General features: G+C 40.0%; 1 protein-coding gene across 1 annotated transcript; it reads right to left on the reverse strand.

The window, feature by feature from the left end:
- Positions 1-3,975: 3,975 nt before the first annotated feature.
- On the reverse strand, positions 3,976-16,895 carry PNPLA4 (patatin like domain 4, phospholipase and triacylglycerol lipase; the record flags this gene model as incomplete). Its single annotated transcript, XM_083612018.1, is given in 9 exon segments — positions 3,976-4,005; positions 4,007-4,030; positions 4,301-4,432; positions 10,358-10,405; positions 10,407-10,494; positions 10,692-10,700; positions 10,702-10,778; positions 15,434-15,622; positions 16,815-16,895. Coding segments are annotated over 9 exon segments (678 nt in total).
- Between the last annotated feature and the right edge of the window lie 1,577 nt (positions 16,896-18,472).

Below are 18,472 nucleotides of genomic sequence, written 5' to 3' on the forward strand. Positions count from 1 at the left end.
TTGTTTGCTCCTCATTCTTGTCACAAAACAAACTGGAATTTCAAGAGTTCTTCCTGATATCTCAAAATGCTTCAGTGAGAAAAAGGTGGCTGCATTGTTCTGATTATGAAATAAACAAGTCATCTATTTCACAAGTGGAGAAATACCCCCATCCACCTCTTAGCTCTTAGGAACCACAGCAAGCTGAGAAACAATATTCTTTTCATGAAGTAGTCAGGAAAATCCGTCCTCTTGTTTTTATTTCTAAGACTGTTGTTAAGTGGTTTCTTTGTGAAACGGACTGAAATTCTGTTCAGTTACTGAACCAAAAATGGGGTTCATTACACTAAGAGGTTTCATTACATGAAAAGGTTTTTGCATGTCATGGGCAATTCCATTTATAGACAAGTTGTGAATGTCTTCTCCCTTACCAGCTAAAGAGGTGGTAAGCGTATGGAGCCAAGGAGATAAGAGAATATACAACCTTTAGAAGACAACTGAAGCCAGCCCTGTATAGGGAAGTTTTTAAATGTTTAATGTTTTATTATGTTTTCATATATGCTGGAAGCCACCCAAATTGGCTGGGGCATCCCAATCAGCTGGGTAGGGTATAAATATGATGATGGTGATGATGGTAATGAGGATGAGGATGAGGATGAAGATGAGGGTGATAGAATAGGACATCCCTATTTTCATCAGAGAAATGTTGGAGGGTATGTTACTTTCAGGTAAACATGTACAAATTACATGCACAAAGTTAATTAGCACCCTGCTTGTGAGCTCCTGAAAAGGGGCATCTGGTTGGTTATTGTGTGAAACTGGACAAAAACAGCCATTTGGTCTGATCCAGCAGGACTTTTCTTGTGATTGCTTAAAATGCAGCTGCAATTCAAAAAGGTGGCTGAGAGAACTGGAATTTTTCAGCCTAGAAAAGAAGTGATTCAGGAAGCTTTGTACTGAGCAGGTATTGTACCAAATGTATAAAATCACTGGTGGATTTAAAAATAATAATCATCATCATCAGTTAATAGCCATCTGTTATTTACTCTTTCAAGTGAATTTGGTAGTGCACACAAAAAGCCTGATGAGATCAGTTCTCAGCAATGAGAGACTGCATGCAGTTTGACAGTGAATAATCAGGTGTGAGTGTTTCCATGCAGTCCATCTTGAAACGAATGCCCTAGTCTTGGAAGAGCATTGTTTTCGGACTGCAGTAGTCACCTTTTCAGTAATAGAGGTCACTGAGGATGCATGACCTCAATGATCTTCCTACACTGCTATCTGCCTATTGAAGATCAGGTCAAAATCAAGGTCTTTACAGCCTTTTTAAAAAGGAGGCCAAGCTGCTTAAAAGGAATGTCTTGCACTGAAGTCATGACCTACCACATTAGGGCTATTCTTTAGAAACTATGGAACTGTCAACTACATAACAGAAATCTGAAAGAACAAAGCAGCAGGTGGCATTATTGACTGCTTATTCAACACAAGTTGTCATAGTTTTATACATCACCGCTGCCACACCTCAGAAAGTCCATTTCTTAAATTTGCCCTTTACATCAAATCAAATTCTCTTTGTACCAATTTTCATTTCACCCGTTTTAAGAATGCAGGATACAGCACAGGTTGTTTCATTTCAAACATATATAGCACAGATCTGGAAAAGGCAGAGGAAAAAGCGACAACCAAAGTGATAAGAGTTTGGGGCCTTCCTGCCCCAAGAATGATGCAACTTCTTAATGCAGTGTCAGTCCAGGTCAAGGTGGCATTCAGGGGAAACCTGCAGTTAGTTTTGCAGTTACTACAAAAAAAATGGTGTGTGGGGAGTGGGAAAAGCTACCATGGAAACAATTCACCACTTCCAACAATAACTTTAAATATCCCTCCCCCCAAAAAACTTGCCTTGGTTTTTTTTAGGGGGTGGGGGCTGAATACTCTTACTATAGAAATTGCTCTAGCTTAGTCTATCTCCTTTTTTCTTAATCATCAATGCACAGTGGTGTTTTACAATGTTTCATCAATCCTTCTATGGGCATCAGTATATTTTTTTGTGCATGTCCCCTTCCATGCATGTTTAAAACACTGCACCAAATCTGATGATAAGATTTTGTGTGGTGTTTTATCGGTACATCACAACTTGAGTAAAACACTACCCCAAAGAATTTTGCTCAGGAAGGAAGAGGTGAAGCTTAAGCAAAAATAAAAAATAAAAATGCATGCATCGATTCTAGAATTAATTTTAGAAATTAAACAAGCATTCAAGAGAAGCAGAGCAAACAACAGGGAGATGAAAGGAATGAAATATTCCTAAAGTAAGTCCCATTTCTATCATTCCCAAAATGCTAAATTGTGGGGGAAATTAACATACATATTTATAAAAGAAATCTCTCTCTCTTTTTCTCTCTCTCTCTCTCTCTAGTGTGTGTGTGTGTGTGTGTGTGTGTGTGTGAGAGAGAGAGAGAGAGAGAGAGAGAGAGAGAGAGAGAGAGAGAGAACAACCCTGGACCCAAACTACAATGTAAAGTGAAAAACAGTCCACAGCTCTACTCATTGGATGTACACATTATTGTCCAATGTGTGTAAACAGAACATCTTTGTATTGAGTTCTTTAAATTCAAACCAGCTATTGGAAACAACTGAATGATTGACAGAGCACAATCTGGCTGGGTTTCCCCAGCCACTCTGGGCAGCTTCCAACAAAATATTAAAATACAGCAATGCATCAAACATTAAAAGCTTCCCTAAACAGGGCTGCCTTCAGATGTCTTCCAAAAGTCTGGTGGTTGTTTTCTCTTTGACATTCCACAGGGCAGGTGCCACTACCGAGAAGGCACTCTGCCTGGTTCCCTGTAACTTGGCTTCTCACAGTGAGGGAACCACCAGAAGGCCCTCAGAGCTGGACCTCAGTGTCAGGGCTGAACGATGGGGGTTGAGATGCTCCTTCAGGTATACTGGACCAAGGCCGTTTAGGGCTTTAAAGGTCAGCGCCAACACTTTGAATTGTGCTCGGAAACTTATTCATAATCCAATAAATCTGAGCAAAATCATTCCTGTTGTGCCCCAAAGATGTGATGGTCAAAAGCAATGAACACACTGAGACAGGTCCTGAGGGCTACCTGGGTCACAAAATGGCAGCCTCACTCAACCAAGAAGGCTGATTGGCTCCCTCCCTGCTAACCACAGGAAGCCGGATCTTCTGACATTATACTGGGAGAACAATTGCCACTGGAAACTTAAGCCCTGCATCATTCCTACTTCAATTTGGGCAAATTCCCTCCTTTGGGGGAACTTTGTCAGCAAATATAAATAAATTTAACTGCCACCTTTTTTCTGCAAAGAATTATACGTGACAGAAAGCAAGAATTAGTCATTTGAAGCACTGCACTACGCAAATCCAAATGCAGAAAGTTATGCAGTTTATTTGAAGAACAAGATGTACTAATAGCAAAATCCATATGCATAACAATTAAAAGATATGCAATTAAGCTGTTTTGTATCCCACTGCCTCTTTATAATTAGAGTTCATGCTTCAGAGTACACAGGGAAAAAAACAATAAAAATGAAAATGATTAAGTCAATTAATGGGCACACAAACAGGATTACTTGCAAAGAACGTGAGTTTGCAACTCTGTGTAGAAAGTGTATATTTTCCAGCCACAAACTGAACATATATTTAAAATCTAATTAATGCCAGCAAATCATTTTTGAGCATTTCCATGGAAAGAAAAATAAAAACCCTTTGATTTTCTTTCTTTCTTACTGCCCTATTAAACAGATTCTCTTGCTATGCAAGCACAATTCCATTGCATCCAAACCTGTTTACAAATTCCATCCAATACACCTATATATAAACACTTGTTTGACAGCGACAGATGCAATTCCTATGGCATTCATTTTAGATAAACAGAAATTGTGACAGCAATCCCTTGGGCTCTGTTGGAGTGTTTGTAGCTTTGCTCTGACAGCCATCAGACTTTGTTAATTTCCGACACACATAATCTATTCAAACCAATTTTCCTTTAGTAAAAAAATGTATGGCATCATCATATCCTTCCTGTTACAGATAGGTAGCCGTGTTGGTCTGCCATAGTCAAAACAAAAAAAAAATTTCCTTCCAGTAGCACCTTAAAGACCAACTAAGTTAGTTCTTGGTATGAGCTTTCGTGTGCATGCACACTTCTTCAGATACCATCTGAAGTATCTGAAGTATCTGAAGAAGTGTGCATGCACACGAAAGCTCATACCAAGAACTAACTTAGTTGGTCTTTAAGGTGCTACTGGAAGGAAAAAATTTTTTTGTTATATCCTTCCTGGTTAGTGATACCATCTTCTCCAGGCTTGGTGGGAAAAGAGCCTGGTGGAGTCTTGTGAAGTTCTCTAAGGAAAAGGACAAATGAAGGATCATGACCATTTCTTTTGTCTGGGCTAGTTTTCCTTTGAGGTAACATATCCTTAACTATAGTAAGTTTTCTTGAAGGGCCGTATCCAACACTTACTGTTTTATTAGCATTTATCTGGTCCTTCTTCCAAGTAGCTCAAGTCATGGCATATGGGCTTTATCACATATTTCCCTCTAAAAGTAAAGTGGGTGACCATACAGCATGACAGTAAAATCAGGCCATCCAGAAAGATCGGGGTGGTTTCAACTTTAAGGATTGTATACTACGGATGTTGGTTATTATTAAAAAAAATAATAATCCAGCAACCCTAAAATTAGAAGACCAAGGGCTGTGAATTTACAACTGCCCTCATCCATAGATGCTTGGAAGCACTTATGGACACACCATTATGACCATGTTCATGGAAGGGCATATGGTCCACCGTTGCCTCCCACTTCCCTCTAGTCACTTCCATCTTCCCGTCTCCTGTTTACCCAATCTCTCAAACAATTAGCCTTCTGAGAAGTTACCTTATCCAATCTTCTAGCCCTGGGACTAAGAGGCTGTATACGTTCCAGTGAGGGAGATGTAGCTCTCTCCTCCTGTTCTGTCTCTTCTTGTTGTTCGCCTCCCGAGTCTGTCCAACTCCCGTCTTCCGAACTGTGACCAGGTCAGTACTACTCTCCTGCTCAAGTGGAGCCCCAGGATCCTGGTTCTGAGCAGGGAGAGAGAAGGGTTCCCATCATTCCTCATCAGAGTAGTACTCCCCAGCCTGATCCCTGACAATGAGTGATCCCCAGAGCAGAACAGTCATTTGCCTGCTCATGAATGAATTGATCAGTATCCCCCAGTGTCATGCCTGTAAATGAATCTGGATCTGGAATTCTAACCTTTGGGGGCCCATGGGAAGATTTGTAATGTTTAAGAGAATGCCATGAGAACCACCCCCTCTGGTTGGTTATTACGCCCCTCTCCCTGGCCACTTCTTCCCCTTCAGTCCCACCCCCCACCTTGCCACACACAATTTGCTTGACCATGGAATCTTGGTAACAGCTGGGTCTGGTGGATTAAAATGGATCCTCTTAAATTTGCATGATTTTAGAAAGAGTTCCCCACCATCAAATCAAAGCTTACACTGGTACACAGTACAAGAAAATGTCACAGGTGTGCTTCTTGTCAGCACCAAAAAAAAACCAAACACTGATCTTCACATATCATGATTTTTACATAGGAGGACAACAAAACCACCAAGAATACAAATGTGGACACAGAGGTGAACTATAATCTGATGACTGTTTTCAGGAGGTCCTACGTAAAAATTCTGATTTACAAAGGTCCATGTCTCACATCCATGATTTTACACTATGGCACTGGTAGAAAGCACCAGTTCTACACTTTTTAGAGTAATGTCAATGGGCACTGTTGCGATCTGTGATTTGATGATGGATGAGCAGGTGAAATCTGTGCAAAAAGAGGCAATTTCAAAAATAAAAAATAAAAAACCAACCCACACATTTTAATGGATTTAATCTCTCTCTCTCATCTATCTATCTATCATCTATAATCTATCTATCTATCATCTATCTATCTATCTATCATCTATCTATCTATCTATCTATCTATCTATCTATCTATCTATCATCTATCTATCTATCATCTATCTATCATCTCTCATCTGTCTGTCTATCTATCTATGTATCTATCATCTATCTATGTATCTATCTATCTATCTATCTATCTATCTATCATCTATCTATCATCCATCTATCTATATCATCTATCATCTATCTATCTATCTATCTATCTATCTATCATCTATCTATCTTTCTATCTGGTATTCCATTCTTTCTCCTGACTGGTGGGGTCATTCTTTCCTCTTCGTTCCTCCCCACAGTCACACCATTTCCCTTCCTACAGCATCTCAGATTGTGCCCCCCCCCTCTGCTGTCAATTTGGCAGCTCAGGTCCCAGTCTGAGCCTTGAAAAGCACACTGAGTTGAAAGAAGAAGTAGGAAACGTAACCAGTCTTCTGAGTGTCTCTTTCAGCTCTATGTACTTTTCAAAAGGGAGATAAAAATATCCTAACCATCCTTGCCACCTAATAACAAAAGGAGCGGTGAGGTGGGCAGGGACTCAGAAGATTAGCAGCATCATAGGTACCATACTGGCAAACCTTCATTATAATATAACTAGACTCTTAGGTTTTTTAATTGTCGCTGTTATTTCTAATCAGAACAGTCTGTTCCTAATAAGACAAAGTCAGCCCTTAATCACTGGTGTTGTTTTGAGTGAGTGCAACGTCTTGGCTTCAAATTAACATTAAATTTGTAATGCCATGAACATACAGAGTGCAAATATAGCAACAATATTTCAAAGATGAAGACATTGTTTTCTGCCCAAACTCTTGATCTTTTTGGATCCAGCTCATGGCTTTAGGTACCCTTTGGATTTATTTCACTTCAGTTCTGTCTATATAGACAGTTCAGAACACCACACACCATGTCATGACCACGTTTCCTCCAATTTGCTAAAGCCTTGCATCTTCCTTGTGCCAGCATTTGAGTGACTGAAGGGGCTTCCAGATGGAAGTTCATGGTAGAATCAGTACTGCCTCACGTATGCAAGTTTTTTTGTATACAAATCTAATAAATAAAACAATAATAATAAGGTAGAACTGGTACTGCCTCTTGTTTTTTGCAGTGACAACACCACAACAACATCAAAATGCCAGCATAAACATTTTAAAAATCCAGATTTCCCTTATTGCAGAAAATTCAGTAAGTAAAAATAACCTGTTATAAAATCTGAGGTCAGTGTTGGGGTGGAAGCTCATTAGCACATTGTCTTTGTATAATGATATTTCCAGTGGGTGGTGTTTCATACTGCACTCCTACTTCCACCCAAACTCCCTGCAGCCATTTTGTTTCTTGCAGCCCAAACAATACAAATGTCTATTTCCGCCAATGGCAACTTGCTAAGGCACGTTCTAATTTCAGCAATCCAGTTAAGAGCTTCACATAGTAGAAGTGAGGGATTACCTAAGACACCAATCAAAATACATGCATGGGGCTCAAAAAGTATTTTGATACAGAGGTCTTGTGAAGACCTCTCCATCCCTCTTGTGCCAGCCTTAATCAGATAGATATATGTCACTCTTGCACAATATCTCGGTGTTTAAAGAAAACATGAAAGAAAAAAAATGGGAATAATTGAAATGGATATTCCATGCTGCCCATCTCCCCCACCTGAAAAAGCATGGCATGATAACTGAGAATGATAACATTCATTATTGCACACTTCCAGGATCTTCTAAAGAAATGTGCATCTCCAGGCAGAGGAATACTTGCACACATGAGAAGAACAAAACAAAAAAGCAGAGGGGCAGGGCCAGATTGATTGAAGTGGGAAACAAAAACCATCCAGATACATTCCATCAACCTCTGTCTCATTATTCTACTTGTGCTTGTCTTCTGTTGCTCTATCATCCAAGTGCATGCCATGGAGTCAACTGTTTCTTTGAAATTACATGAATCTAGGATCTGCTGTTACTAAACTTCAAAATTTCCCTTTGGAGATGCTAATCAGATACAAGATTTTGCTGCACTTCCAAATGAACCTTTTTTTGTGAGAAGAACACCTTGCTTCTTTACCCCACTTTCCCTTCTCCATCCTCTCAACGCCATTCTTAAGGTGCCCCTGAAAGTGTTTATTACCTATTGAGTGCTGCAAGCTGTGTGAATGATTCACTGGAAGCCATCAGAGCGTAACAAGAGCTTTTATGATTTGGTTGCCAACAGTGCCAATAAAGCATAATGAGTTTAGCAAGATAACTGACTTCCTAGGCGGCCAAAAATTAGAACTGACAGACAGGTCCAAATCAGAGGTCGGAGCCCAGAGATGGTGGTCGTATTTATATTTATTTTATTGTTATTTTGACTTTAAAGATCAATAGATAGCCTTAAGTGGAGCAGTATATAAGCAAGACAGGCAACAGTCTATCCCACACACATCACCGTAAGCTAAGCTGAATGGCAGAATTTCCTACATCAGGATTGCTTAGCAACTCCCCAATGCCTCTTCTCTTTGTTTACAATCTGTGGCTTCTTGACATCCATGTGATCAAGGACAAAACTTCCAGAGCGGAATGAGAAAAGAGTCCTCCTGCAGGTTTAAAGATCCAAAGCTGCAGGAGGAGAAGTTTCAAAAGTCTCCAGGAAGGGATGGTGAGCATTAATGGGCCAGCAGGGATCCAGCTGAAACTAGACAGGGTGACCCCCCAAGAAGGGAAAAGCAGCCTTGGGTGTTTCAAAACTCCCTATCTGGGGCTGCAACAGTAGCAGGGATAGCTTAACTCTCCATTTAAGATGCTCCCTCATCCCCCCAGAAATAACATTTACTCTGCTTTCTCTTGCTGCACCAGACCCTCAAACGCACTCCTTAATAATTCATAGGCTATTGGATTTTGAGACATTATTTCTCGTAATCCACACACATATATTACAAGCAGGAGCGATATTGTGAAATAGGGTGTAGTTAAAATCCACTTAAAAGAGGCACATGAAGCATGAAGACTAAGCTTAATGGAATATACACCTGCAAGTAAATTCAGGTATCTAAATCTATGTAACTATGCTGTGCTCATTCATTTTAGAGGGCCTGGTGTTGCTTCATCAACCACACAAAGTATAAGCGGATGGGTAAATGAATAAAGGTCTGTCTTTCTCATCCTCTAAACCATCATTCAGCAGAGCACTCCAGCCTTGCAGAGGACCATTGCGACAAAATCCCACTTTAAAAATATCATTGGTATCTGAAGATTAGCAGGCCAGGTTAGCTACAGGGGTGTCAAGAGTTATGCTGTGGCTAAAGGGGCATCTCTTCTGATTAAATAGTCTATATATTTTTCCTAACTAAATCGGGAAGAAGAACATACCCTCTAACGATTCTAGATTCAGGTAGGTAGCTATGTTGGTCTGATGCATATAAGGGTCTGGTGACTTCTGTTTCAATGTATCTGAAGAAGTGTGCATGCACACGAAAGCTTATACCCAGAACAAACTTAGTTGGTCTCTAAGGTGCTACTGGACAATTTTTTTAATACCCTCCAACATTTGTCCAATGATAATAGGAACATCCTATTCCATTCTCTTCAGCATTTCTCTGGCAAAAATAGGGACATCCAGGGCTTTTTTTCAGTGGGAAATCACCAGAACTCAGTTCTGGCACCTCTCAGGTAGGTGCCATTGCCATTCTAAGAGAAAGAGGGAAGCATTCATGGTGAGTTCATGGCACCTCTTTTTCTAGAAAAATAGCAGTGAGGAAATCCTATTCCATGCCCTCCAACATTTCTTTGATGAAAATAGGGACGTCCTACAAGCTGGATGAGCATTGTGATACATATACCGTATTTTTTGCTCTATAAGACTCACTTTTTCCCTCCTAAAAAGTAAGGGGAAATGTGTGTGCGTCTTATGGAGCAAATGCAAGCTGCGCAGCTATCCCAGAAGCCAGAACAGCAAGAGGGATCGCTGCTTTCGCTGCGCAGCGATCCCTCTTGTTGTTCTGGCTTCTGAGATTCAGAATATTTTTTTTCTTGTTTTCCTCCTCCAAAAACTAGGTGCGTCTTATGGTCTGGTGCGTCTTATAGAGCGAAAAATATGGTAGATGTCTCTTGCTTTCTTGGAATGATTATCAAGCCCTGTCTTGGCCTTTTGTTAGCATTTTGTTCTGACATAAGAACCAGTTCTTTTACGCACTTACAAAATCACAGGGGGAATCATTATTTTTAAAGGAATAAAATAGGGCCAATTGTGAGCATTGCAGAAGCATTAGATCATGCAGTTCTTACTTTAAACAGGTCAGCAGTCCTTCTTGAAGCAACATAGTTACTCAACTGAAGTGAATGACGAGTTCTCAGGACACAGTTAATAAAAAACCAAACACATAGACCCTGGAGACAGTCGTTCATTTCCATTTATAGACGTGATCTGCAGCTCTCCTACCTTAACAAGATCCTCCCTGGAGGCAAAATTTGAAAGCAAATGATTTTTTTCCATTTTTAGCACTAGTGACTGATACAAAGAGCCGATTTTCTGCTGTCTCATGAGCATTAGGAGGAAGAATTGAATCAATGCAGCCCCTACAGAAAAATAGAATGATAAACATTAGTCAGCCTTAATAATTAAACACCATCTAAATAATTTAGGAAGGATGGAAAGTGCTGTTTCTCCACAGTTATTACAAGACGCCATCCACACAGAATCCTCTCAGTAGCATTTCTCTGGGGCTTTACATGAAACCAAATTTAAGAGGATATTTGTAAAAAGAAATACCCACCTAAGTTTTGTCATAGCTTGGTGTTAGTGGTCCAAAGTGTAGTTTTCTAGGATCTTCTGCAAATTCATAGGTATTTTTGGTACACTCCTGAAAAAGTCCCCCCCCCCTAAAAAATATAGTTATGCACAATGCTATTTTTCTATTCATTTCTTACAAACCCTACAAAGCAAAACATATTTCTGAAATAAAAACATTTGTACCATCATAAGCTAGTTGAGTGGGGAAGATTAGGCAGTTTTTGTATTTGTTTTTATTACCATTGAATCCACATTTCTTAGGACTCTCATGATCAAATTAATCTGCAAACAGACACAATTTCATTTATGCTTACCTACAAATCACTACCTTTGTTTTAATAAAATGTTTAGTGACACCTGAAATTCTAGTCAGCCAAAAGACCATGTACTGAATGAGAAACTCTTATCGGATCCTTCACAAGCAAAGAACATCGTTGAATAGACTGAAAGAATCATGAAGATTTAAATCACAGAAAGCTGTGGCTGACAATTTTCAGTTATTTTTAATGCCACAGACTAGGAGTTGTAATTTACTAAGATGAATGCTCATTAAAATGCAAAAACAGCTTAAACAGCTGCAGGTAGCATATGGGCAATACCCACGGCAGTGGAAATTTAAGAGAAAATTAGTTAAACAGCAGTGATTTCCCACCACTTGCAAAAGCCTTTGAAAGGGTGTGACCAAGGGTAGTGGCAATGGCCTGGGGAAAATATGATACAGAGAACCAAGGGTGGTAGTGTGTATTTTAGATCAAATGGCAGGTTCAACAGATGACGATGTCGGAAATTCAAGCCCATATAATGAGAAACTGGCAACAATCCCAGGCACCCGGCTTGATTCCCTGTTGACCTCCCTGGCTGCATTCCCCAGCAAGCGCAGGCAAGGTCTCGATAGGCGATTCTTCTCAAACGTGAGAAGAACACACACCCTCTTTCCTGCCCCCCCCCCTGGCAGGGGAAAGAGATAGACAGAAATGTATTTACATGCCTTTATTTCTGTCTTTGCAGCGTTACAAAAAAAACATGACTGCTCTCTTCAAACTCCAGCAGAGTAGAGACAAACACTTCCTGAACTTCCCGGACAGGAACAAACGGAAGAGCTCATATTACACTCTGAGCTAATTCCGGTGCTTTGCACTGTTAATTGACTGTCCCTCTGTTTCCCACGGGCAGTCCCAACATTCCCATCATGTTTACTTTTCAAGCTAGGACTTTGCAGCAGCATTGCTTCAATATCGTAACAGACTCCTGATCAGATATAAATTGCTGTTGGGCTTCAGCGAGAACCAGCAGCAGTAGCATTGAGATAACTGAAAGGGGAAGAACAGCATTCTGCTGGGTTAAAGACTGGCTGCTTCTTGAGAACACAGACATTTTGGACCTAGAAGGTTTTAACAACGTTTTTGGATGGCATGCATATTTGTGGTACGACAATGTTAAAGCACATAAAGCATTTAAAAACCATATTGTCAGGAAAGCATTGTTTAATGTATGGATAAGATACAAAGATTTACTGGAAAATAAAACCCCAAGGTGGTTGTCACCAATGGAAGCAAAGGCTCAGAAAAAGCTCAATATGGAGGCCAAATGGCCGAAATATTGGAACAAGAAGGAGACAAATTGGAATAGCAGAGTTTTGAGAAATTAAAAGATAAAGTGCGAGACTGGCTTCATTATTATCAAATAAGAGAGGCCTATAATTTGGATAAAAAAATTGGCTTCCAGGTGGAGAAATCAAAATTGGAAACAGAACTGTTAGATCCCAAAACTAAGATACTTTCAAGAATGTATAACTTGCTGTTAAAATGGAATACGCAGGATGAAACGGTTAAATCTGCTATGATCAAATGGGCACAAGATATTGGTCACAACATTATGTTTGCTGACTGGGAACAGTTGTGGACCACCGGTATGAAATTTACGGCATGTAATGCCTTAAGAGAGAATATTATGAAAATGATTTACAGGTGGTACATGACACCAGTCAAGCTTGCAAAAATCTATCATTTGCCCGATAATAAATGTTGGAAATGTAAAGAAAATGAAGGTACATTCTTTCACCTTTGGTGGACGTGCCCAAAGATTAAGGCTTTCTGGGAGATGATCTATAATGAAATGAAAAAGGTATTTAAATATACCTTCCTGAAGAAACCAGAGGCCTTTCTCCTGGGCATAGTCGGCCAATTGGTGCCAAAGAAGGATAGAACTTTTTTTATGTATGCAACAACAGCAGCAAGAATACTTATTGCAAAGTATTGGAAGACACAAGAGCTACCCACCCTGGAAGAGTGGCAGATGAAGGTGATGGATTATATGGAATTGGCGGAAATGACTGGCAGAATCCGAGACCTGGGAGAAGAGTTGGTGGAAGAAGACTGGAAGAAATTTAAAGACTACCTTCAGAAACACTGTAAAATTAATGAATGTTAAAATGATGTTGGACTGAAAATAAGTGGCATTAGCAACAAAGTTAATAAGAATATGCAAAAATGAATTGATAAATGGATGAAAATATAGAGTTATAATATGTTAAGATATAGAGTTAAGATAAACGAAAGAAGGTAAGGATTTGCTGATTGGATTATTTAAATGGGAATACAAAAAGGGGAGGTGTGAGGAGGTCAAGGAAACAAGCTAATGAGTTTAAAGTTACTAAAAACAGATTTGTTTTTTAATTCTTTTTTATTTATTTGTTTTTTGTTTTTTGTATTTTTATTCCTCTTTTTTCTCTTTTATGTATTTTTCTATGTTTTCTTTTTTGTATCTTTTTCTTTCTATGTGAGTCTTTTCTATTTTGTAAACTTATGTTTTTATAAAATCACAATAAATACCTTTTTAAAAAAAATGAAAGGGGAAGAACAGAAACTTCGTTGTACTGCAATTTAAAGAAAATGGCATTTGCCTTGAACTGTGGAGTCACAAACATTGTTAGCACATACTACAAGCAGCACGTTCCACAGAGTCACTGAATTGCTGTGTTGTTAAAAAATACACTTCTAATTATAGATGCTGTATTTAGCAGTTCTGATTTCTGAAGCAGATACTGAAGTTCCACTAGTGCAGATAATTATCATGAACCCACTTCGTGTCAGATTCATTCAGATTTATATTCTGTTCCAGGGGTTGGTGGATTGTTAGGGTAGATTTACACTGAGAAGTCGCATTATCAGGATGTGAATCAAAATGTTCCTTTAGATGTGTGTCCCATTGAGCTTATCAGGCAGAGTCCATGTTGGCATGCCTAAACACAATTTCCCGCAGTTCTTTAAGGGAAAGATATACACAAGTGGTAGCTTGTTAAGCAGCTTTGCTACTGAGCATTTGAGTGAGGAGGACAATGTCTGCCCTTACTACAAGCATTGTGTGGTGGTCAATGGAACACCACAGTGTGCAAGCGAGCAGTTGGATGACTGGCTAGCTACGATCACTGGCGTCATCCATACAGTAGCAGGTGGATTGCTCTCCATCATCTCCATCAGTTTGCAGGACCAGCTGGTGGCTCACACTAGAGCAGGAGTGGGGCAGCTTAGGTTCTAAAGATGTGGTTGGACTACATCTCCCATCAGACCCAAGAGGAGCCACAATCCAACAATATTGGATGGGCCACAGGCTCTCCATCCCTGCTGGCTTCCAAGTACAGTGGTACCTCGGGTTACAGACGCTTCAGGTTACATATGCTTCAGATAACAGACTCCGCTAACCCATAAATAGTACCTCGGATTAAGAACTTTGCTTCAGGATGAGAACAGAAATTGTGTGGCGGCGGCGCTGCTGCAGCGGGAGGCCCCATTAGCTAAAGTGGTACCTCAGGTTTAGAAGAGTTTCAGGTTAAGAACAGACCTCCAGAACGAATTAAGTTCTTAACCCGAGGTACATCTGTATATGCAAGGTTGTGGGGCAGAAAATGAGAAGAATCTGCAGAAACAAAGTCAGAGGTTTTGCACATTCCTGCTTCTAATCTTCCTGGCTTCTATGAGTACCTTCACACCACTATGAAGATCTGTGATCCACCCTGATATCTTTTGATGATTTTGATTTTATATATATATATATATATATATATATATATATATATATATATAATCATCATCAAAAGATATGTGTCATAGATAGCTTTGATTTCTTAGTTATCTCTAGCTACCAATTAGGGAAACTGAAAACGACAAATCATTAATTACCAGGAATAAGCAATTACAATTACTAATTACCAATAATGTTTTCATTATTTTTACAAACAGATTGCGCCTACATTGGCCATTGCCAATTCCACTAGCTATGTCAGCCTATTTTGCCTTTGACATAGAATTTAACAGACTATAGTAATTTTTAAAAAGGCGGGGGGGAGAGAGAGACTGTCGTTTGTAACTACATGACCGATCGTCACAAATACTTACTTCTGCATACATACTACAAAGTAACCAAGTAAGAATTAGAAAAGTAATTGTACAGGTCAAAAAAAAAATTATTCACCGTCACTGCCCATTTCCCCACATATAATCTTGCAACACACAATATAGGCAAAAGGGTGACAGTAAAAGATAAGAGTATGTTTCATAAATCTATCACTGCTCCAAAATGTTTAATTTGGAATATGCTAGCAAAAGCATGCAGCTGCGCTGTAGGTGTGCAAGATACTGGTCATATTATTATGATTTCAGTTGATAGCATCCCAAATGAGTAGATTTAAGCTATCTTTTAAAGATTTGCAGGTTCTTTTTCAATTACCTCTATATTTTTGGGCACTGTTAAAAGAACAGTGGCAGTCACAGATCCTGAAGAAGCTCCTGCAAAGGCCGTCACAACCTCCAGTAATTTCTTGCCACGTTTGGAAAGAGCATATGCTGCCCCCAAGTGGTATACCTCTAGAAACCCACAAGCTGCAAAGAAGAAGCTTAGGTGATTCATTTTTTTGCTCTGGAAAGAAAGTTTAGAAAGGATTGTGAAAGGTTTTTCAACCCCCCCCCCCCAAAAAAAAAAAGAATTTTCCACTCCGATGTGTGACATAAGGCTTAGAATCATCAGGACATTTTTCATCTTTAAAATATACAATTAAGTTCAGCTTCCAGAAATAATTGGAAACTTGCATTAATACCTTTGAGGCTCTTGTCAGAGGTGCTTTGAAATACAGTTTAACAAAGTGTTACTTTTTTTCTACTTCTCTAACTGTAACTTTATTTTCTATCTTTAAAATTCACTCTGACAATTTACTTTCATATTCTACTGTAAGACTAAACCAGGTCTTACTCATACCTCCAAACACTTAGCTGCTTATTGAAGCAGGTGTCTTAAACCAAAAAAATATGTAAATACTTGCAGTCATTACCCAAAATATTTCAGAACGATTGGTGCTGGCTAAAATGCTTACAATCCCTAGCTACTCCAGTAATTCAGCTGGTCATTCAATTCCTTTTAAGCATTTATATTGAACAACTAAAGCTGCAATCACATATAAAATTTCCTGGGAGTAAGCCCCACTGAATGCAATGGGACTTACTTCCAAGTAAAGATACATATTAGGGTGCTGAATGTCACATCTATAGAGAGATGTAGCTTCTCACCCATGGCCCTATTTTCATGATGTTTCTTTGAATTAAAAAATGCTACAATCAGCATCTTGTACAAAATTATAATGAACGTTTTCTTATTTAGATTAACTGGAAGACACAAAAGTTATTGTCTCTGTCAGTATGACAACAAAATGATAATATGGTAACATAAGGGTTTCTAACAACTTCCATCTAGAAAAATAGGAACCTTCATCTAATAAAGAAACTAAACATGCTGAGTTGGTTGGAAGAATCAATTAAAACTGATCCCACTTGCTACTAAATATTGCATAACTGGCAGTGCAGTGAGACACTAAGCATGTTTACTCCGAAGCAAGTCCTAGTGAGCTTAGTGAGACTTATCTGAAGACAATGAGGTTCACTTCTATCTTTATGTATTGATCTCTGCAAGGCAGCTTAGGGTTTCTGCAATTTAGAAATGGCAGTGGCCATTTAACTCTGGGGTTGATGAGAATTTTATCTTTATGGTTCCAGATTGAGAAGGCAGATCTAGATTTGAGGCTTGATTCACATTTTCATTGCAGCATGGAACATCTAACCTTTTCAGCTGTGTCAATAGTGAAATGTCCTTGTGTGCGGGTACTGGCTGTCCATTCATAAGAATGAAAAGCAGCCAACATATAGTCAGCATTAGTTGGATCACAGCAAATAAAATGAAGTCACAGGCTGGAAGTAGACTTTCGGCAGCCACCAGAAGTACCTCTCTCTTCCTACTGATAGTGATTACCAATACAAACCGCATGATGTTACGCTGTCATATTTCAATTCCCACCCAGCAAGATGGGACAGCAAATTGTGTGGAGTGGCAGTGGGGAAACTCATTTCTGCGATGACAAAGCATCATGCATTTCACATCAGAAAATATTAGGATATGAGGAGGAGTCACAGAATGGCCTTCATTAAGGCACAAGATCCGCTACTTTAGCTTAGAACAAAAATTGAATGGCTGGCCAGAAAGAGCTAGAAATGGAGTATTTTGTGGGGGCAGGGTCAGATAAACTCAAAATAGCAGAATAATAATAATAATAATAATAATAATAATAATAATAATAATAAATTTTATTTATATCCCGCCCTCCCCAGCCGAAGCTGGGCTCAGGGCGGCTAACAACAATCAAAATAATCCAACATTCTAAAAACATTCATTATAAAATTAATTAAAATCAAATTAAAATCAAATTGATGGCAACCATTAAGCAAAATTCTGTGCAGATTGCCAGAGGAGGGGTCAGGCTGCGCCCTGACCAAAGGCCTGGTAGAACAGCTCTGTCTTGCAGGCCCTGCGGAAAGATGTCAGGTCCCGCAGGGCCCTAGTCTCTTGTGACAGAGCGTTCCACCAGATTGGAGCCGCGGCCGAGAAAGCCCTGGCTCTAGTTGAGGCCAGCCTAACCTCTCTGTGGCCTGGGATCTTCAGGATGTTTTTATTTGCAGACCGTAAATTTCTCTGTGGGACATATCAGGAGAGGTGGTCCCGTAGGTACGAGGGTCCTAGGCCGTATAGGGCTTTAAAGGTTAAAACCAGCACCTTAAACCTGATCCTGTACTCCACCGGGAGCCAGTGCAGCTGGTATAGTACCGGATGAATATGATCTCGCAGCGAAGACCCCATAAGGAGTCTCGCCGCGGCATTCTGCACCCACTGGAGTTTCTGGGTCAGTCTCAAGGGCAGCCCCACGTAGAGCGAGTTACAATAATCCAGTCTGGAGGTGACCGTCGCGTGGATCACAGTGGCTAGGTCAGGGTGAGAGAGATAAGGAGCCAACTGCTTAGCTTGGTGGAGATGAAAAAATGCCGCCTTTGTTATAGCTGTAATCTGCGCCTCCATAGAGAGGGAGGTATCGAAGATTACACCCAAACTCTTAACGGACGATGCTGGCACTAATTGCACCCCCGCAAGAGATGGGAGTTGCCCCCTCAATCCCATTCACTCCGTCCCAGCCAGAGGACCTCTGTCTTCGAAGGATTTAACTTCAACCGGCTCCCACGCAACCATCCAGCCACAGCTTCCAGACATCTGGTCAGTGTGTCTGGGGCCGAGTCAGGATGGCCATCCATCAACAGATAGAGTTGGGTGTCATCGGCATACTGATGGCAACCCAGCCCAAAACTCCGGACAAGCTGGGCGAGGGGGCGCATAAAGATGTTAAAAAGCACCGGGGAGAGAATCGCACCCTGAGGCACTCCACACACCAAGGAG

This window comes from Podarcis filfolensis (assembly GCF_964270895.1).
Source record: "Podarcis filfolensis genome assembly, chromosome: 4".
NCBI classification, from domain to species: domain Eukaryota; kingdom Metazoa; phylum Chordata; class Lepidosauria; order Squamata; family Lacertidae; genus Podarcis; species Podarcis filfolensis.